The following is a 23497-nucleotide window of genomic DNA, read 5'->3' on the forward strand; positions in this document are numbered from 1 at the left end:
TTAAATGTAAATAATAGGTTTCACAATATAAAGCGCATTGAGTCTCCAGAGAAAAAAAAACCCTATATTAATATAATTAATTTCACTTTACTCAGAAATGTTAAAAAATAAGTCATATATATCTATGCAGTGTTGGGACTAACGCGTTACAATGTAACGCGTTACTGTAACGCCGTTAGTTTCGGCGGTAACTAGTAATCTAACGCGTTATTTTTTATATTCAGTAACTCAGTTACCGTTGCTACATGATGCGTTACTTTACGTTACTTTTTATGTAGTATTGGCTTGAAACAGAAGATCTGAGTGTGTTTTGTGGCAGCGCTACGGTGTCGTTCTTCTGAATCTCTTGTGTCACACGGAGGAGCCGCGCTGTGTGTGGGAAGGGAGGGAGGGGAGGGAGGGAGGGAGGGGTGCGCGCAGCAGCATTCGTGAGGGAGGGGCGGAGACAGAGAGAGCGAGAGAGTTGTTAACGCGCATGCGTCGCCAGGCTCAGCTTTTTAGCGATAGATTTATCAGATTTAACTTTTTATTATCTATAGCAGGGGTGTCAAAAGTGTGCAGCCCACAGCTAATGTTTTAAAGGCCCACAGCACTTTCTAAAAATACGATTAAAATAAACAAAAACATAACAAAAGTGAAATAAAAAAGCTTAAAGGTGAAATGTAATTTAGAAAACATTACAATGTTGACTAATAAAACAAAGCTGTTTTTTTTTTCTTTCAAACTGTCATTGCTCAAAACATAATATTGAATCAAAATCAATGTTATTATGAATTATAGTACACACACTGTCAATTCTCTTATATACTATTTATTTCTAGACTTCTAGAGTGTTTGATTATCACATCACTCTAAATGTATAACAAATAAAGTTCACAAACATAAAGAGGGATCCTAGTGGGCCAGGCCAATTTTTCCTGATCTCTAAACTAAAACTGGGGAAATGTGTAGAGTGTTCTGGGCTTCAGACGTGATTTTATTTCAGAATTCCTTGAGAGAAAAAACGCCTGGTTAGGCTTTGGTGTGTAAAAATAAAGTTAAAGTACGTATTTCGTTTACAGCTATGTTGTTATTTTGCTGTTTGTTACGTATGTATGTTATGTTGCAGCTATTTAAAATAGTTTTGTCAATTTGTTCTGGCCTGAAATAAGTTGGCCCTCTGAAACATATCTTTGTCTTTGTGTGTTGTATGTAGACCACATTGCTTAGCAGAGTTCAGAGATGCAAATGCATGTCAAGTTGATCAACACATTGTATTATTCTCCAGTGCAATAACAGTACTGAAATGAAGGCTAAAAGGGCATTAATGGGAGCTTTAAAAAAAAAGAAGTAACTAAATAGTTACTTTTCACAGTAAAACATTACTTTTTGGTGTAAGTAACTGAGTTAGTAACTGAGTTACTTTTGAAATAAAGTAACTAGTAGCTGTAACTAGTTACTGATTTTCAGTAACGAACCCAACACTGTATCTATGTATATCTTATTTGTACTTTCAAAGCTTAAATCTCTAGACCAACTTTAGATCTATCTATCAAATGTAGGTTTTTATTTTTTGAGCAATGAGTTTTGAAGTAAAACACTATTTACATGGCAGCTTTGTGTTATTAGAGTCAATATTGCATTATTTTCTCGTTGCATTACACCTGTTTGATCTTTTATTCTATTTTTAAATTTTGTTGTCATAGTATCTTTTAAATGTGCCGCGAGCCGCTAAAAAATTAGCTGCGGGCCATCCATCTTGAGTTCTCAAAGTTTTCTAACTAGAATTTTGCGTTGGCAACAGAACAATTCTGCTTCTCTGCTTGGCGATAAGACATCCGCCTGTCTTAAAGGTAGGCACGTGTCACGCCAACGTAGTCTACCCCAACCACAAAGACAGGACCTGAATTGGTTTATATATTGACGGCGGTCAGAATACTGATCGTCATAAACCACTCGTTTGGAATGACATTTTTATACGTATCTCCCCTTTGACTTGCTTATTTGAAGTGTTTTATTCTGATTGGGCCTTAATTCTGATTGTTTTTATCCATGTAAACATGGCTCGTGACTGCAAACCCAACCAATAACTGTACAGTCCGACCATGCAGAAGGTGGGAACATGTAGCCTCACCCAGTGACATCATGACTAATCACTGGTGCTGATGTAATGATTGACATATAGACCGACCAATGGTTGCAGGAAGAGTGCCTGCAATGCCACCCAATGACTGTGCACAGTCAAAACGTGCAAGAACACATTACAGACATTACTTTGCAACCAATCAGTTGTGCTGGTACAATGGATAACATGTAGACTGCCCAATGACTGCAGAAATGACTATACTTTTACTATTTTTTCAATATAAACTGGCTAAACATGGACCAAAACAAATCCCAATTAAGTAAAAGACGTATCTGTATTGCATTTTGTGGGAACCCAACTTCAGTGCACGTTAGATTTAGTAAATAAGCTAAATAAGTGAATTCAAGAGAAAACTTGAGGATTCTCAGCCACTGCAGGGATGATGTAAGAATCGTGACTTCCCGCTACAAGCACACACACACACACACACACACACACACACACACACAGACACACACATATCTCAGCCTCGTTAATGCCTCACTGTTTGGCCCGGAGTTGCCGGGAATATTGTGGGAGAAGTGCAAAGTGTTAATAAGAAAATAGATGCACTGTGTGAAAAATGTTGTAGCAGACTGCTTACAGGAGGTATAAATAGAGAGAAATGAAGGCGTAAACATACTATATAAGATTTAACATGTCATATTTCAGAGTAGATTTAATGTCGCTGTTTGATTGTGTCGCAATCCAAACCGTTTTTTAAGTGTTTGTTGTGCAACAAAAAGTACTTTTAGTCATTACTGACCAAAGTGTTCATTCACATGTCACAAATGTGCCAAAAAAGGGTATTGATAAGACAATGTCAGGTAAGTGCATTAACGTTGTTTCTTGTTTCTTCTAGTAGCCTGTCATGCATGCAACTACTTTTCTGTAAGTCATTGTGGATATGGTTAATTTCGACAACAAAAAAAAAAAAAAACTCAGAATTTAAGAAAAAACTTAGACAAAAACTGAGAAAATAATATCTTAACAGTATGCCCTTAATTTAAAAAAGTTATAAAAGAAAGAAGGGGTGTCCCGATCCCATATTGATATCTTATATCAGCAAAACTAAAACAAAAAAAAATAGGAATTGGATGATATCGGCTTGCATCTAAAATCTCTGATACAAGCTGGACATGGTATACCTATAGCATGTTGGCTATAGGTTACTAGCAGCAAGGAGCTACACAACAGCTAAGCTCTCAATAACACAAATTAGACATACGTAATTAATTGAACAATATTGCAATCTAAAACACATGTGTCAATATGAACAAGTATCAAATAATTCTAGTTGATTATTACATACAGAAACAAAGTCTTCAAGACAGAAGCCTATTAGAAACTATCCAGTAACAAACGTGTCAGCATAATTCAGCTATGTGCTTAATTTGAAGAACAAATTACCATTTGATTTCAAAAGCATAAATCTGTCATAAGGTTACTATTTTTCTTAACTACCATTATTCTCTGAGTAATTTCACTTTGCCAAACCTTTTTCTAACAATGTCTATGGATGGTGTGCTCTTTTGCATTTCAACAGTTGTTTTTTCTCACTACGATACGGCGGAACCATCCTTTCCCAGGCACATCCTCCTGCTATGGAAGTATAAATAGTTGGTGTTTTGGCACCAGCCGCAAGACTATATCTGACCAATCTAAGTCTGAGACTAGATCTGAACCAATCAAAGTCTAAGACTACATTTGACCAATCGAAGTCTAAGATTAAATCTAAACCAATCAAATTCTAAGACTAGATCTGACCAATCAAAGTCTAAGTCTAGATCTGACCATTCAAAGTCTAAGACTACATCTAAACCAATCAAAGTCTAAGACTAGATCTGACCAACCACAATCTAAGACTAGATCTAAACCAATAAAAGTCTAAGACTAGATGTGACCAATCAAAATCTAAGTCTAGATCTAAACCAATCAAAGTCTAAGACTAGATCTGACCAATCGAAGTATGAACATAAACTGATGAAGCCTACTTGGATGAGAGGCGAAACGTCTTCTCAGATTTTCCAACGTTCCACACAACAAAATAATACAAGCATGTACTATGATTTACACTGATATCGTATTGCATTGATATTGGTATCAGCCAATACCCCAACATCTTCACCAAAATGTGTGGGTTCGTATTGCTTACAGCGGGCACAACTCCACAAAAACACTTTAGTCAAAGGTGACATGCCGAGATTTCAGGGAAGGAAAACAATGTTGTTTTTTTTCTAAACCTGGTTGGGCAGTTTCCAACAATGTATATGGATGGTGTGCTCTTTTGCATCTCAACAGTTGTTTTTTCTCACTAATATACGACGGAACCATCCTTGCCCAGGCACACCCTCCTGGTGTGGAAGTATAAATAGTTGGGGTTTTGGCACCAGCCGCAAGACTAGATCTGACCAATCAAAGTCTAAGACAAGATCTAAACCAATCAAAGTCTAATACTAGAGCTGACCAATCAAAATCTAAGACTAAATCTGACCAATCAAAGTCTAAAGACGAGATCTAAACCAATCAAAGTCTAAGACCAGATCTGACCAATCAAAGTCTAAGACTAGATCTAAACCAATGAAAGTCTCAGACTAGATCTGACCAATCAAAGTCTAAGACTAAATCTAAACCAATCAAAGTCTAAGACTAGATCCAAGCCAATCAGAGTCTAAGACTAGATCTGACCAATCAAAGTCTAAGACGAGATCTAAACCAATCAAAGTCTAAGACTAGATCTGACCAATCAAAGTCAAAGACTAGATCTGACCAATCAAAGTCTAAGACTAGATCTAAACCAATCAAAGTCTAAGACTAGATCTGACCAATCAAAGTCTAAGACTAGATCTGACCAATCAAAGTCTAAGACTAGATCTAAACCAATCAAAGTCTAAGACTAAATCTAAACCAATCAAAGACTAAGACTAGATCTGACCAATCAAAGTCCAAGACTAGATCTAAACCAATCAAAGTCTAAGACTAGATCTGAACCAATCAAAGTCTAAGACTAGATATGAACCAATCAAAGTCTAAGACTAGATCTGACCAATAAAAGTCTAAGACTAAATCTAAACCAATCAAAGTCTAAGACTAGACCTGAAATAATCAAAGTCTAAGACTAGATCTGACCAATCAAAGTCCAAGACTAGATCTAAACCAATCAAAGTCTAAGACTAGATCTAACCAATCAAAGTCTAAGACTAGAACTGACCAATCAAAGTCTAAGACTAAATCTAAACCAATCAAAGTCTAAGACTAGATCTAAACCAATCAAAGTCTAAGACTAGATCTGACCAATCAAAGTCTAAGACTAAATCTAAACCAATCAAAGTCTAAGACTAAATCTAAACCAATCAAAGACTAAGACTAGATCTGACCAATCAAAGTCTAAGACTAAATCTAAACCAATCAAAGTCTAAGACTAGATCTGAACCAATCAAAGTCTAAGACTAGATATGAACAATCAAAGTCTAAGACTAGATCTGACCAATCAAAGTCTAAGACTAAATCTAAACCAATCAAAGTCTAAGACTAGATCTGAACCAATCAAAGTCTAAGACTAGATCTGACCAATCAAAGTCTAAGACTAAATCTAAACCAATCAAAGACTAAGACTAGATCTAAACCAATCAAAGTCTAAGACTAGATCTAAACCAATCAAAGTCTAAGACTAGCTCTGACCAATCGAAGTCTAAGACTAGATCTAAACCAATCAAAGTCTAAGACTAGATCTAAACCAATCAAAGTCTAAGACTGGCTCTGACCAATCGAAGTCTAAGACTAGATCTGAACAATCGAAGTATGAACATGAACTGATGAAGCCTACTTGGATGAGAGGCGAAACGTCTTCTCAGATTTTCTAACGTTCCACACAACAAAATAATACAATCATGTACTATGATTTGCGCTGATATCATATTGCATTGATATCGGTATCAGCCAATACTCCAACATATTCACCGAAATGTGTGGTTTCGTATTGCTTACCGCACAAAAACACTTTATTCATGGGTGACATGCCAAAACTTCAGGGAAGAAAAACTATGTTTATGTTTTTCGAAACCTGGTTTGGCAGTTTCCAAGCATACTGTAGCTCTGCTAACTAGCAACTAAAACATGAGCCAGTTTTTCACCGCCGTAACAACAAATAGAACCTTTTTCAGCATGTGTCTTTTACACAGAACCAAGCCAAGACTATCCGGGCTATTTCGGCATCCCTTAATCATGATTAGACAGTATAAAACGCTTGTCGGACAGCCCGACAGGACAGGATTTGTACAGAGCAGCGAAAGCGTCAAAAAAGGAGCTTCAACCTCCACGGCAGAAACCAGAGCCTTGCAGGTTATTTTCCTTTCATAAAACCCTAAATGACAGGCGCAGGGGGAAAAAGGACTATTGTGTTGCCTGACAACGGCAGAGACAAACGCATACAAGTGGACTCAATCACCCTCTGTAAGGAGAAGCCACTGAAGCACCGAGCATCTCAAAGCATCAGGCCGTGACAACAACAATCAGGCTTTCGTCCTCTTGTCCTCCGTTGTTATAGACATATTTTTCACACACATACACACACACGTAGAGACTGGGAATGACAGGACATCTTTATTAAACCCTCGGTTGTGCAGCCTGCCTGAGATTGCAGGACTGACCCCTCGCTGAGCTCCATACGGGGCCGATGTTTACCCAAAGCCAGCAGAGCAGGCCATTAACCTCGTTCTAGATAGAAGACAAACACGAACGTCCCGTCATGAGGCCAATAAAGACAGGAAACCATCATGACAATCATGTCATTATGACGCCGCGGGGACCAGCCAGGCTACGATTGAAGTACCTGTGATATGCAACGAAGTGCAAACATGTGATTAACCCAAAAACTAAGGGGGGGCAGAGTGAATCCCCCAAGTCCATCAAGCACCTCTGGCCTTCTTCTTTGCACACAGGTCCTGAACCTCTGCAGCACCCGGGGGGTTTAAGATCCTGCAGCTCTGATTAAAACCTCGGAGAAGAGGTGTCTTGGGAAAGTAGCGGAAAAGGGGGGTTGGTGGGGTGTGTCTCCTCCTTTAGGACCCAGGGGGCGTAATTCAATCACACCTCGATAATTCCTCCTGATGTGAAAGAGCCAGTCCCACTCAGAAGCTCACGCCTCATCCCACATCGAGGGCCTCCTCCTGGGCAGCTTTAAGAGACCGTGCCACTCAGCACGTTTTTTTTTTTTTTTTTTTTTTTTTTTTACCCGCGCCGTTTTGTAGAAAGCCATTACTTGAATTGAAAAAGTTATCCTTTTTTTCCAGCTCGCCAAAGGCAAGCAGGCAGAGCAAGGGGACAACAAGAAAACCCAGTCGAGATTTGGAACAAAAACACCAGATGGCGATATACATGGTTAAAATAAGTGTTTATACTTACTGTTTGATTATACGTGATAATGAGAGAGGGATTCCTCAAGGCAATTAGCGTCTGCCATATTGCGAGTGAGGACGAGGGGGAAGGACGAGCGCTTATCAGATATCTGAGTGGAAGAAGACACCGCAAGGTGGTGATAGGTGTGTGCGGGGATGACAGGCCTGATGTCTCTGTGGGTCGCCATGACAACATGCCCAAACGTGGGACTCGAGGGGGGAGAGGCCTCGGCGTTAGACTGAGAGGTGATAAAAGGGGGACACACTTACCCCTGGCAGAGTCTTCTGTTCATGGAGGGCGCTCTGGGCTTTCAGGGCTGACTCTCTGGCACAGTATGTTAGAAAGGCACATCCTGCAGACAGAAGAAGGTGTCATGCCTTCGTACAGTACATGCCGGGTTTCCTATGATGCATAATCGCAGCTAGAAGATGCAATTTTTGCAGAAAGGTAGCTAAATTGATCAATCATAGCAATGTGTATACCATGCGCCACCTAGTGGCTGGAAGCAGTGTAGAAGATGAGCTCTTTGAGGGAATGTTTCCAATTACATTGTGAAAAATCACAATCTCCTGCCCGCTTGATGCCAAAATGCCCAAGAAATGACTTTAAATGCTTTACAGATTATATCGCTCAGTTGTGTTTTTCAACATTTTACACTCTCATAAATAGTAGTTGCACATTGTTGCTACCTCTGCCTGCTATCTTGGTGCTTTGAGGTAATCTTTGTGCAGTCATACATATTTTTATGTATTAACTGTATGGTATAAAATATTTAATAATAAACGCTTGAAAGATGCAGCTAATGAGAGCCACCTTAGTAGCCTTCAAATCCCTCTAAAAGAGGGGTGTCAAACTCATTTTAGATCAGATCTAGTCTTAGACTTTGGAGAAAAATCTACACCCATGTGGCAAAATCATGGCACGATAATTTAAAAATAAAGACAATTTCGGATTGTTTTCTTTGTTTAAAAATAAAACAAGCACATTCTGAATATGCACAAATCAGAATGTTGTTGGGGTGTTTTTTTTACACTTACATGTTGCGGTTAATAGTATTATATCTTTATTTGTCGTTACTTATACTTTCTGAATAAATAAGTCAACTCATTGGTGTTCATTTTCAATCTATTAAGATAAAAAAAATATATCAAAATCAAATTATTGGATGTTATTTATGTAGTTTGATCATTTTCCTCGACTGGTGCACGAACATCTTGAGGTTTATTATTTTTACATATGTAGCATAATCTACAACAATACAAAGAATTGCTATTGCATCATCTAGTGGACACATTTAGAACAGCGGTTTCTTTCATTCATTTTGGCTCATTTTTATACTTAGCAAACTCATTCCGCGGGCCGGATAAAAACCTTTCGGGCCGTATGTTTGACACCCCTGCTCTAAAACAAGTTCAAAACCCTCCAACGTTTTGTATACACACTGCAAGTCTATATATAACGTAGTAACAGTTCATATTGTTCATGACAATATGTAATATGTACCATATTTACCGTATTTTGATCATTTTAGTAATCGATTTCCGTTTCCATATAGGAGTGCATGTTTGACTTCTGGTGACAAATGTGTTGTCTACTTCCGGAAACAAAGACATGTGTGTCTTATAGTCACGGCAGATTCCATAACAAACAACAAAGTTGACTATTTTTGGACAAATGTGGATTCACAAACTTATCTTTTTTTAGCTAAATATACTGAAATAAGCCACTGCTTCTAGAAGCGAGCACGAAGGAAGAGTGAAACATTGGAGCAGACGGAAGCCAAGAGAGTGATGTGAAAGTGACTCGAAGCTGCAAAATGTGGAATTTGAAGCCATGCTATTTTGACATAAATGGAGTGCTTACCCACTAAGTTATGGAAAAAAATGCCAACATGGCACTGCCATATTTATTATAGAAGTCACAAAGTGCTTTTTTTTTTTTTAACATGCCTCAAAACAGCAGCTTGGAATTTGGGACATGCTCTCCCTGAGAGAGCATGAGGAGGTTGAGGTGGGCGGGGTTGGGGTGGGGGCGTGGTTGAGGTGGAGGGGGGTAGCGGGGGGTGTATATTGTAGCATCCCGGAAGAGTTAGTGCTGCAAGGGGTTCTGGGTATTTGTTCTGTTGTGTTTATGTTGTGTTACGGTGCGGATGTTCTCCCGAAATGTGTTTGTCATTCTTGTTTGGTGTGGGTTCACAGTGTGGCGCATATTTGTAACAGTGTTAAAGTTGTTTATACGGCAACCCACAGTGTGACCTGTATGGCTGTTGACCAAGTATGCTTTGCATTCACTTGTGTGTGTGAAAAGATATTATGTGACTGGGCCGGCACGCAACGGCAGTGCCTTTAAGGTTTATTGGCACTCTGTACTTCTCCCTACGTCCGTGTACACAGCGGCGTTTTAAAAAGTCTCACATTTTACTTTTTGAAACCGATACTGATAATTTCCAATATTACATTTTAAAGCATTTATCGGCCGATAATATCGTCAGTCCGATATTATCGGCAGGTCCACTCTGACCCGGGGTGGTAGTACCTGTCAGGGTCCCAGCTATGGGTTAAATAGCATTTCAAAGACCTCAACGGTGGAAGTGGCGGAGGATGACACTGCATGTCACAACGGCACTGAAGCTGGATGAAGGCTGCAACAGAGGGTGGTCTCCAGTCGTCATGGATCCATGCCACTGGATCAATGCCCCTCTCTGCCAAGGACGGTGTGGTGGCTGCAGGCGCATCAGTCTCCCCATGCTAAAAGACGTCACGCGCAGGCGTCCTCCCGAATGGGAACCCATCCATTCTGAGGACAGTCATACTCGACTACGAGTGACTGCCGATGATGATGATTATCGGACATCCCTACTTGAATGGGATTGTGCTGAAAATCTTAATTTTAATATATTTCTGAAGTATTTCTGATTCTGATGCCTTAACAACCCAAACCCCAACATTGTAATTATCTGTACTTTCATCTTCAAATGTTTGACAACAGGCCAAGTGACAGAAAAGGCCCATTTAGAACTACCTGGAAATGTCTTCTGTCATTAGAGGTTTAGCCACTTGTGCTCCAGCTGGTGAGTCACAAGGTTCATTCTGACCCCTGTTGGTCATATAAGAGGACTTGAATGGGTTTTATTTATAGCGCTGCCCTTTTTCTCCATCAAACACATGAGTCATTATGTATGAAAAACAACAACTATAAGATGAAACGCTGTAACATCCCCAGAGACCTCTTCCCGGGAAAAGTTCCAGGAGGTAAACACGCGCGGGTAAACAAAGGCGCCGACGAACGTGCGACGGCTCCCCGTCAGAGCGTTGTGTTTGTGGGTGCACGGCTGACAGTGGGTGACCCCATTCAGCTGAGGTTTTGCACCGTGCAGCATAATTTCCCATTACTGCATGTCACAACTGCTGCCAAGGATTCCCACGGGAGAAGACGGAGCACAACACACACATGGTGATGATAGCCCGCTCGCGGCGTATAGTCGCCCCCTGAAGCCGAGCGCCTGGCTCCCGGCCAAGAGCGCTCCCTTTCACGACAACCTTCACCCGCTAGCAGGCACTTAGTCAGGAGGGAAAAATCACCTCCGCGACGCTGATGAAACGGCGTGCCGTACTAGCAAAGCGGAAAAAGTTTGGGAGCCCCTGGGGGGGGGGGGGGGAACACTCGTCATCTTCCCTGACATTACAAGACTGCAAGGCCTCCGGAGGGAGCGCAGGAAGGCGGGGTAGCAGCGCTCTTTTATGTCACATGTAGTTTGCTTTGACAAACACTTGCAATAATAAGATGATTGGGAAAGCAAGGAAAAAGGTTACAAGCAGAGGACTTGGGAACTCAGCCTAGGAATAACAAATATTCCCATACATATTCTTATCATGTATGTGTGTCACACACATGAAGGGATTCCCTGATTACTACTTAGGATGATTGGACAACAATGCATGTACAATACTGACACGGCAACCAATGTCGGTAATAACCATAAATGGTTGTCAGGGTCATAGAACAAGGCTCTTGGTACTTTGGTAAAAACTAGGGCTGTGAATCCTTGGGGGTCCCACGATTCGATTCAATATCGATTCTTGGGGTCACGATTCGATTCAAAATCGATTGTTTTTTTTCAATTCAACACGATTCTCGATTCAAAAATGATTTTTTTCCCGATTCAAAAGGATTCTCTATTCATTCAATACATAGGATTTCAGCAGGATCTACCCCAGTCTGCTGACATGCAAGCAGAGTAGTAGATTTTTGTAAAAAGCTTTTATAATTGTAAAGGACAATGTTTTATCAACTGATTGCAATAATGTAAATTTGTTTTAACTATTAAATGAACCAAAAATATGACTTATTTTATCTTTGTGAAAATATTGGACACAGTGTGTTGTCAAGCTTATGAGATGCGATGCAAGTGTAATCCACTGTGACACTATTGTTCTTTTTTTTTTTTTTATAAATGTCTAATGATAATGTCAATGAGGGATTTTTAATCACTGCTATGTTGAAATTGTAACTAATATGGATACTGTTGTTGATAATATTCATTTTTGTTTCACTACTTTTGGTATGTTCTGTGTCGTTTTTGTGTCTTTTCTCAATTGCTCTGTTTATTGCAGTTCTGAGTGTTGCTGGGTCGGGTTTGGTTTTGGAATTGGAATGCATTGTTATGGTATTGCTGTGTATTGTTTTGTTGGATTGATTAATTAAAAAAATAAATAAAAGAATAAATAAAAATAAATACATAGATTTTTAAAAAATGAGAATCGATTCTGAATCGCACAAAGTGAGAATCGCGATTCGAATTCGAATCAATTTTTTTCCCACACCCTTAGTAAAAACGATAGTTGGAACTAGGGATTTAGTATAGTACCGCCATACTAATGAATCATATTCGGTACTACGCCACCTCTGAAAAGTACCGGTTCACCTGTTCAATAAGTATTTTATTTATTATTGGTTAGCTTCAGAATAACAATGTTATTAAAAATAATAAGAGACCCATTGTACTCAAACAATGTTGGTCTTACTTAAAAATGCTCGCATTTAGTTGTATTCTGTGTTAAAAAATATAATATGGCCCTCACGGAAATACATTTTAAAATATTTGGCTTTTATGGCTCCCTCAGCCAAATAGGTTCCCGACCCCTGCATTAAACGATTGATCCAAGCGACAGAATATCAAGGATTTCTTTTTTTAATCGATTTAATCAATTAATTGTTCCAGCCCTAAACCTGATTAAAACATGTCAAAGCAGATAACGCATCTACATCTCAGAATGACTCAAAATACCTGAAACGTCTCTGGCAACATATTTGGGGCAATCTTTCTTGAGTCACTGAAACACGATTTTGCAGATTAAAAATGAATGATATTTAGAGATGTCCGATAATATCGGCAGTCCGATATTATCGGCCGATAAATGCTTTAAAATGTAATATCGGAAATTATCGGTATCGGTTTTAAAAAAGGAAAATGTATGACTTTTTAAAACGCCGCTGTACGGAGTGGTACACGGACGTAGGGAGAAGTACAGAGCGCCAATAAACCTTAAAGGCACTGCCTTTGCGTGCCGGCCCAATCACATAATATCTACGCCTTTTCACACACTCAAGTGAATGCATATCATACTTGCTCAACAGCCATACAGGTCACACTGAGGGTGACCGTATAAACAACTTTAACACTGTTACAAATATGTGCCACACTGTAAACCCACACCAAACAAGAATGACAAACACATTTCGGGAGAACATCTGCACCGTAACATAACATAAACACAACAGAACAAATACCCGGAACCCCTTGCAACACTAACTCTTCCGGGACGCTACAATATACACCCCCCGCTATCCCCTACGCCCCCCCCCCCCCACCACCACCTCAACCTCCTCATGCTCTCTCAGGGAGAGCATGTCCCAAATTCCAAGCTGCTGTTTTGAGGCTTGTTAAAAAAAATAATGCACTTTGTGACTTTAATAATAAATATGTCAGTGCCATGTTGGCATTTTTTTCCATAACTTGAGTTGATTTATTTTGGAGAACTTTGTTACATTGTTTAATGCATCCAGCGGGGCATCGCAACAAAATTAGGCATAATAATGTGTTAATTCCACGACTGTATATATCGGTATCGGTTGATAATCGGAATCTGTAATTAAGACACTATATCGGACTATCGGATATGGGCAAAAAAGCCATTATTGGACATCTCTAATAATATTTCTTTATGATTACCATAATCCACTGCAACCTTGTAATTAATAATGTTAATAATTGTTTGGCAATACTGATTTTAAAATACCAAATGGCCAATATTGACAAAAATAAAGTTGTTTTTATTTTAATTTTTTTCGAAAAAATAATCACAATTACATTTTAGGCTTGATAATTAGTTTTTGAATTGATACTTATGGCCACAATATTAGGTACACCTGCACATTATGAGACCCAGGTATGATTTTTGCTGCATCCACTTCCATGCGAGCATTCAGGGACCACTCGTCTGCAAGGAAAAGCCGCTTGCTCATCACTTCCCAAGCTAACGAATGGAACATTTTACACACATTTAGTTGGACAATCTTTTCAATTACGGCCACCTGGTGGTTGTCTTTAAACAAGAAGCACAATTACTCTTAATGCTTGCATGTGTGCCATTCTGACTTTGTGCTATTTTCCCATTTAGAGAAAGCAGCTGTCAGTGAAGAAAGTTTGAAAAGTAATTAAACAACATGTGTTGGTTGCGCTTTACTTTTTCATTTCAATGTAATTGTTGGACATTGCTGAAATCATGGAATGATTGTTTTTTTTTTCCCCGACCACCTCACTTAACCTGCTCATGGCGGCAATCCACCACTTCCTCTTGACAAAAAATCCCTACAGTGTATCTAGTCATCCTCCGTAATACTTCATGGGTATGACACATTATCGCTGGTGCATACTAACCATTATAGTATTTGTTACCAGTCTTCTGCTTGTAACATCTCAGCATAGCAGGCAAATTAGGGGCACTAATGATTTTGCCCCACAAATTCTGCCTAGCAACAACTGTAACGTTAACCAGAAAAAAGACATATAAATCATTCTGTTGATCTATCTAATTGGCAGCCACACTTCCGTCAGACTAGCCCAGTGCACCTGTGGCTACAAATGAAGCTTACCACCACTAAAGTGTGAATGTGAAATGAATGAATGATGGGCTTGTTTATAGAAAAGCACTATATAAATCTAATCCAGTATTATTATTATTATAACAGCAATATCACCAGGGCGCACATCATGGCGATGAAAAAAAACAATATATACATTACACTTTTTAAATTCATTAGTACCGGTATATCGTACAAACCTACTACCTACCTACAGTCGTGGTCAAAAGTTGACATACACTTGTAAAGAACATAATGTCATGGCTGTCTTGAGTTTCCAATAATTTCTATAACTCTTATTTTTTTGTGATAGAGTGATTGGAGCACATACTTGTTGGTCACAAAAAAACATTCATGAAGTTTGGTTCTTTTATGAATTTATTATGGGTCTACTGAAAATGTGACCAAATCTGCTGGGTCAAAAGTATACATACAGCAATGTTAATATTTGGTTACATGTCCCTTGGCAAGTTTCACTGCAATAAGGCGCTTTTGGTAGCCATCCACAAGCTTCTGGTTGAATTTTTGACCACTCCTCCTGACAAAATTGGTGCAGTTTGGCTAAATTTGTTGGTTTTCTGACATGGACTTGTTTCTTCAGCATTGTCCACACGTCTAAGTCAGGACTTTGGGAAGGCCATTCTAAAACCTTAATCCTAGCCTGATTTAGCCATTCCTTTACCACTTTTGACGTGTGTTTGGGGTCATTGTCCTGTTGGAACACCCAACTGCGCCGAAGACCCAACCTCTGGGCTGATGATTTTCGGTTGTCCTGAAGAATTTGGAGGTAATCCCCCTTTTTAATTGTCCCACTTACTCTCTGTAAAGCACCAGTTCCATTGGCAGCAAAACAGGCCCAGACTGTAATACTACCACCACCATGCTTGACGGTAGGATTGGTGTTCCTGGGATGAAAGCCCTCACCTTTTCTCCTCCAAACATATTGCTGGGTAGTGTGGCCAAACAGCTCAATTTGTGTCTCTTGTGACATCACATGGACAGAGATAAGACCTTCTGGAGGAAAGTTCTGTGGTCATAATAAATTCATAAAAGAACCAAACTTCTTGTGACCAACAAGTATGTGCTCCAATCACTCTATCACAAAAAAAATAAGAGTTGTAGAAATTATTGGAAACTCAAGACAGCCATGATATTATGTTCTTTACAAGTGTATGTAAACTTCTGACCACGACTGTACCTACAGTATCTCACAACCATGAGTACACACCTTACATCAACCATTTTGGGTAATTGCAATTTCTTTCTACGTTTATGTAAAATTGTATGTAAACATTTTTGAGTGACATCCATAAGTAGTGATAGGTAAATGACGCCCCGGTGAGTGTATAGCACACTTGCTACCTGTATCAACACTGCACTGATACTGTATTTATGTTCCGTAATGCAGTGTTTTTTAACCTTTTCTGAGCAAAAAAAATGCAGAGGCACACCGCCAGCAGAAAACATTAAAAAATTAAACTCAGCAACCGATATTGACAGTAAAAAGTCGTTCTCGCAATTGTTGGCTATGAATTAAAACATTGACCAACCATGCATCACTATAGCTCTTGTCTCAAAGTAAATAAATGATAAATGGGTTATACTTGTATAGCGCTTTTCTACCTTCAAGGTACTCAAAGCACTTTGACAGTATTTCTACATTCACCCATTCACATTCACACACTGATGGCGGGAGCTGCCATGCAAGGTGCTAACCAGCAGCCATCAGGAGCAAGGGTGAAGTGTCTTGCCCAAGGACACAACGGACGTGACTAGGATGGTAGAAGGTGGGGATTGAACCCCAGTAACCAGCAACCCTCCGATTGCTGGCACGGCCACTCTACCAACTTCGCCACGCCGCCCGTAGGTGTACTGTCACGACCTGTCACATCACGCTGTGACTTATTTGGAGTTTTTTGGTGTTTTCCTGTGTGTAGTGTTTTAGTTCTTGTCTTGCGCTCCTATTTTGTTGTTGACTTTTATGTCATGTACTTTGTGGACGCCGTCTGCTCCACACGCTGTAAGTCTTTGCTGTCGTCCAGCATTCTGTTTTTGTTTACTTTGCAGCCAGTTCAGTTTTAGCTTCGTTTAGCACAGCCATCCCTAAGCTTCAATGCCTTTTCTTAGCGGCACTCACCTTTTGTTTATTTTTGGTTTAAGCGTTAGATACCTTTTTACCTGCACGCTGCCTCCCGCATATTGGGATCACGACAAACCATGTTTCCGACATCTACAAAACAAATAGCTACCTGATGCCACCTACTGATATGGAAGAGTATTACACGGTTACTCTGCCGATCTCTAGACAGCACAGACACTTAACAACGGCACATTGCGGATTATAATTACTGATTTGCAAAAAATATTTTTAACCCAATTAGGTGAAATTACATAATCTCCCACGGCACACTAGATTGTATTTCACGGTACACTAGTGTGCCGCGGCACAATGGTTGAAAAACACGATTAAAAAATTTGCTACATTTGACCAGAAAATAAAATAAATAATTCGCCAATATAGTTGTTTGTTGTTGTTTTCTAAAGAATATCTGCCCAGAAAAAAAAATGAAACACACTCCTCTGATAAATGACCTGAATAGTAAACAGGAAAAGTTGAATATTTACCTTTTTCGGCGCTATAAGATCAAAATGATCCCACCCTTGGGAATATTCTCTTTTTCACTTCAGAAAATACTGAGGGAACAGTTGTCAGTGCTATAGAAGCGGACTAATCTAAAGTATATATACTAGGGGTTTGGGAAAAAAATCGATTTGAATTCGAATCGCGATTCTCTTGTTGTGCGATTCAGAATCGATTCTCATTTTTGAAAAAATCGATTTTTTTTTAAATTGTATTTATTTATTTATTTAAAAAATATATATATATTTAAAAAAAATGTTTTTTAATTTTTAATCCAACAAAACAATACACAGCAATACCGTAACAATGCAATCCAATTCCAAAACCAAACCCGACCCAGCAACACTCAGAACTGCAATAAACAGAGCAATTGAGAGGAGACACAAACACGACAAACCAAAAGTAGTGAAACAAAAATGAATATTATCAACAACCGTATCAATATTAGTTACAATTTCAACATCGCAGTGATTAAAAATCCCTCATTGACATTATCATTAAACATTTGTAAAAAAATTTAAAAAAAGAACAATAGTGTCACAGTGGCTTACACTTGCATCGCATCTCATAAGCTTGACAACACACTGTGTCCAATATTTTAAAATAAGTCATATTTTTGGTTCATTTAATAGTTAAAACAAATTTACATTATTGCAATCAGTTGATAAAACATTGTCCTTTAAAGTTATAAAAGCTTTTTTACAAAAATCTACTACTCTGCTTGCATGTCAGCAGACTGGGGTAGATCCTGCTGAAATCCTATGTATTGAATGAATAGAGCAGGGGTGTCAAACTCAAATACAGAGTGGGCCAAAATTTAAAACTGAACAAAGCCGCGGGCCAAGGTTGAACAAATTAACCTTTTAATAGGGACCCAAACAAGTTTTGCATTGAGTATTGAACAAGCAAGTCTTATATAACTTTATAGTGACATGCAAAATCGAGTTTCAAATAATAATAATTATAAAATATCAATGGCATATCTAATACAATTTAAATAAAAATGTATTGCCTCTTTTCTGTTTGCAGCCTTCTGAGGTAAATATCAACATTAACTTGAATATATAATAAATGTGAATATAATTAACAATGAATAAACCAACCATTCAGAACTTTAAACTGCTCAGTTTGCGACATACTGATCAAATCTGATGTGCCCAAGCCAGATACCTGGTGTCTTTTCCTGGATGCTAGTTCACTAATGTCGGGGCTTAAGCTTTGGGTTAAGACAATCTTCTTTAGTGTTGTGTCGTTCGCGAACGATTCGTTCGAAAGAACGAATCTTTTGAGTGAACGTACTGAACCGAATCACTTCATGAACTGATTCGTTCCTTTCTCAATTCAGTTGAGCTCCGCCGCGACCATGCCGGTATGAGTGGAACTGGCGCATTCTGTGACTCACTGAACCCTCGACGTCGGCGAACGACGCAGCCAATGAGAGGGCGGGGGGAGGGACTGAGCGAACGATTCGTTCACCGCGGATTAACGACATGAATCACTCAGTGAACGACAACGCTCTCGCTCTCTGCTCTGCTTGCCCCAATGCCGCGAGTGATTCTCCCCCCGTCGCGGGGATATGTTTCATGCCATTGGCATCCGTTCTCCATTCCTTCTCCAAGCTAACGGCTAATGTTGACTCAAGCCACATGAAAACAAACACACGTCCCCATTATCTCAACACATAAAGTTAAAGAAAATCCGTGCAGGCTGAGCAGCAGCGACGCGAGGGGGAGGGGCGGAGGGTAACTTGTAGGGCAGGCTGTTTTGAGAAGATTTAAAATAAAAATAATAACTAATGTATGTACACATACATAGGCTATTATTTACACAGTTATTGTAACAAAAATAAATTTCTCCTTGGGGATCAATTCTGATTCATATTATTATTATTATTATTATCCATTCTACTGCAACTGTTGTTGCTGTTGTTGTTCAGTAGCTATCAGCATCATTATAATAATGCTGATTTGCAATTAAACTGTACTGCTGCTGCAGAAGTGATTCGGTACACATACTGAACTGGCCACAGTGTGGCGTTGTCAGTCACTGATTCTAGAGATCCGTACTGTCAAAAGAACTGCAGAAGTGATTCGGTACACGTACTGAACTGGCCACCGTGTGGCGTTGTCAGTCACTGATTCTAGTGATCCGTACTGTCAAAAGAACTGCAGAAGAGATTCGGTACACATACTGAACTGGCCACCGTGTGGCGTTGTCAGTCACTGATTCTAGTGATCCGTACTGTCAAAAGAACTGCAGAAGAGATTCGGTACACGTAATGAACTGCGGCCACAGTGTGGCGTTGTCAGTCACTGATTCTAGTGATCCGTACTGTCAAAAGAACTGCAGAAGAGATTCGGTACACATACTGAACTGGCCACCGTGTGGCGTTGTCAGTCACTGATTCTAGTGATCCGTACTGTCAAAAGAACTGCAGAAGAGATTCGGTACACGTAATGAACTGCGGCCACAGTGTGGCGTTGTCAGTCACTGATTCTAGTGATTCGTACAGTCAAAAGAACTGCCGATCCCATGAAAACAAGCCACATGAAAACAAAATGAGAGTAGACTAGTAGAGGAGACAGAAAGAAGGGTCGGGGGGTAAAGTTTTGAGAAGATTTAAAATAAAAATAATAACTAATGTATGTACACATACATAGGCTATTATTTACACAGTTATTGTAACACAAATACATTTCTCCTTGGGGATCAAATCTGATTCATATTATTATTTTTATTATTATTAATATTATTATTATCCCTTCTACTGCAACTGTTGTTGTTGTTAGATTAACGCGAGTCCCTACGCAGTGCGCAAATGTCTGCACTGTACTGTCTGTACAACGCACGCCCCCCCCCAATTTTTTTTATTTTTTTTTTGGGGGGGGGGGGTGATTCGGTGAACAAATTTTTTGAACGAATCAATTTAAGGAACTGATTCTAGTGATTCAGTACAGTCAAAAGAACTGCCGATCCCATCACTACTACGCACGCCCCCCCCCCAATTGTTTTTTTTTTGGGGGGGGGGGGGTGATTCGGTGAACACATTTTTTGAACGAATCAATTTAAGGAACTGATTCTAGTGATTCAGTACAGTCAAAAGAACTGCCAATCCCATCACTAATCTTCTTTATCGAACGAAATTGACCTACACGAGTTGTACTCACGACTGCATTTTATCCATTCCCACAATGTGCTGGCCCGTTCATAATTTATGTTTGAACGCTAAGAATACTTGGCCAACCAAAACCCCCCCTCCCTCCGTGCGTCGGTTGAGGTGGGCGGGGTTGGGGGGGCGGGGGTGTATATTGGAGCCCAGAAGAGTTAGGGCTGCATGGGATTCTGGGTATTTGTTTTGTTGTGTTTATGTTGTGTTACGGTGCGGATGTTCTACCGAAATGTGTTTGTCATTCTTGTTTGGTGTGGATTCACAGTGTGGCGTATATATCTAACAATGTTAAAGGTTTTTTTTATACTGGCACCCTCAGTGTAACCTGTATTGCTGAAGATCAAGTATGCCTTGCATTCACTTCTGTGTGCGTGCCAGAGTCCCACATATTGAGTAACCGGGGCCAGCAATTGCTGTGCAGGACAAATAAGTGACTAGATTTCCCAGGAGGGTCACTGAAATTTGGGAATCTCCTTGGAGATCTTGCAAGTATGACAATTAGCAAATATGAGAATCAGATTTGTACTGTGGCACCGCCGCTGTATATAATCAGCGGGCCAGCTCTAGTATTGATTTGATATCGGCGGGCCAGTGCTAGTGTTAATTTGATATCATCTCACGGGCCAAGTGAAATTACACGGCGGGCCAAATTTGGCCCGCGGGCCGGAGTTTGACACCCATGGAATAGAGAATCGTTTTGAATCGGGAAAAAAAAATTGTTTTTGAATCGAGAATCGTGTTGAATTGAAAAAAAAATCTATTTTGAATCCAATCGTGACCCCAAGAATCGATATTGAATCGAATCGTGGGACACCCAAAGATCCACAGCCCTAATATATGCACTCTCAGTTTGGTAGTATTCTCCCTTGAGGGGATCTACTGCAATAAAATAGATTTTTTTTTTTCTTTTAATGCCACTGATGCTGTCTTGGCCTCTGAGATCCAGACGTCTGTGTCGCCCGCGGGGCGTCTTTACATCCATCCGGCAAGAACAAGCTGTTCTGGGCGCTAACGCTAGCAGTCTGGTTCACACACAGTTCACACGACCGCTACATACATGATCTGCCAATCAACATGCCGGCACTTCAGCAAAGGTCTGTCAATCTCTGAAACTTCCGCAAAGCGTTTTAAGTCACATTTGAATGGAGATATTTTGTATCGATGTCACCGGAGCGCCTGTAAGGAGGTTTTATGTGCTATTCTATTAATAGCCTGCCTGGACCCTCCCTATGACACCAGCACACAATAGATGAGGACATTTAGGAACTCTTTGTATCAGCTCCTCCTGTGCTGTGCGGCGCGTCTCCGCCCAGCGATCCTAGACGGATTGATAAATAACGCTACTCAAGCAAAGGATTTGCCCCCCGCCATCATTCAGCATGTCTGAGCGCCGCGCAGGCTCCCGGCGCTGACACTAAGTGTTATGATAATGTAGTGCACGGCCAAAATGATGGATGTTAAACAGCGCAACCTGGCTGCACCTCGCACACATAGTGTCAAGCCAACCTTTTTTTTTTTCTTTTTTTTTCCGCCCCCGCATGACGACTTTGCAGCTTCCTGGCAATGGCATTGTTTAGCTGGTAAATCAACAGTCAGTGGGCACGACATTTTTTTTAACACAGAAAAACCCACACAACTGCTGAAAAACATTGATCTGCCTATGCCAGGGCTGTCAAACTCATTTTAGACCGGGGGGGCCGCATGGAGGAAAATCTGTGCACTGGCATTAAAACTAAAAAAAAATAAAGACAACTTCAGATTGTTTTCTTTGTCTTTGGCCAAAAATAGAACAAACACATGCTGAAAATTCCATCCCATCCATCCATTTTCTGCCGCTTATTCCAGGGGTGCTCACACTTTTTCTGCAGGCGAGCTACTTTTCAATTGATAAAGTCGCGGGGATCTACCTCATTCATATACACACTACCGTTCAAAAGTTTGGGGTCACCCAAACAATTTTGTGGAATAGCCTTCATTTCTAAGAACAAGAATAGACTGTCGAGTTTCAGATGAAAGTTCTCTTTTTCTGGCCATTTTGAGCGTTTAATTGACCCCACAAATGTGATGCTCCAGAAACTCAATCTGCTCAAAGGAAGGTCAGTTTGGTAGCTTCTGTAACGAGATAAACTGTTTTCAGATGTGTGAACATGATTGCACAAGGGTTTTCTAATCATCAATTAGCCTTCTGAGCCAATGAGCAAACACATTGTACCATTAGAACACTGGAGTGATAGTTTCTGGAAATGGGCCTCTATACACCTATGTAGATATTGCACCAAAAACCAGACATTTGCAGCTAGAATAGTCATTTACCACATTAGCAATGTATAGAGTGCATTTCTTTAAAGTTAAGACTAGTTTAAAGTTATCTTCATTGAAAAGTACAGTGCTTTTCCTTCAAAAATAAGGACATTTCAATGTGACCCCAAACTTTTCAACGGTAGTGTATAATTTATATTTAATTATTTATGAAATATATGTTTTTGTTAACAAGTTAAAGGTGTTTAATGATAATGCAAGCATGTTTACCACATATAGTTAATATTGTTAATAAATTAAAGGTGTTTAATGATAATACAAAAATGTTTAATGCATATAGTTAATATTGTTAACAAGTTAAAGGTGTTTAAAGATAATACAAGCTTGTTTAACACACATAGTTAATATTGTTAACAAGTTAAAGGTGTTTAAAGATAATGCAAGCATGTTTAACACATATAGATTCCTTTCTTTCATGAAGACAAGAATATAAGTTGGTGTATTACCTGATTCTGATGACTATCATTGATAGGAATCAGTCAGTGGTGCTGATAACGTCCGCATTTTCAAATGGAGGAGAAAAAAAGTCCTCCTTTCTGTGCAATACCACATGAAAGTGGTTGCTTTTTGCCATCTTATTTGTCCAGCTTCCGTACTCCTTTGTATACACTTTACAAGAAATACATTGGCGGCAAACTCCGTAGCTTACTAGCTTGTGCACGCCAGCTTTCTGAGACTCTTATTTTGTTAGTGCAGGCAGGATGAAGCAGCGCTTTTATTGTGC

The 23497-nt window shown here is 39.6% G+C and overlaps 1 protein-coding gene across 6 annotated transcripts in view; it reads right to left on the reverse strand.

Annotated features, from left to right (window-relative positions):
- celf6 (CUGBP Elav-like family member 6) overlaps nt 1-23497 on the reverse strand; it is a 439773-nt gene that overhangs the window by 404821 nt on the left and 11455 nt on the right. For all 6 annotated transcript variants that reach the window (XM_062023932.1, XM_062023933.1, XM_062023931.1 and 3 more), the window contains exon 2: nt 7771-7853. In XM_062023932.1, coding sequence (XP_061879916.1) covers nt 7771-7853 — 83 coding nt within the window. The remainder of the gene's footprint in view (nt 1-7770; nt 7854-23497) is intronic.

Source organism: Entelurus aequoreus, linkage group LG02, assembly GCF_033978785.1.
Source record: "Entelurus aequoreus isolate RoL-2023_Sb linkage group LG02, RoL_Eaeq_v1.1, whole genome shotgun sequence".
Taxonomy (NCBI): domain Eukaryota; kingdom Metazoa; phylum Chordata; class Actinopteri; order Syngnathiformes; family Syngnathidae; genus Entelurus; species Entelurus aequoreus.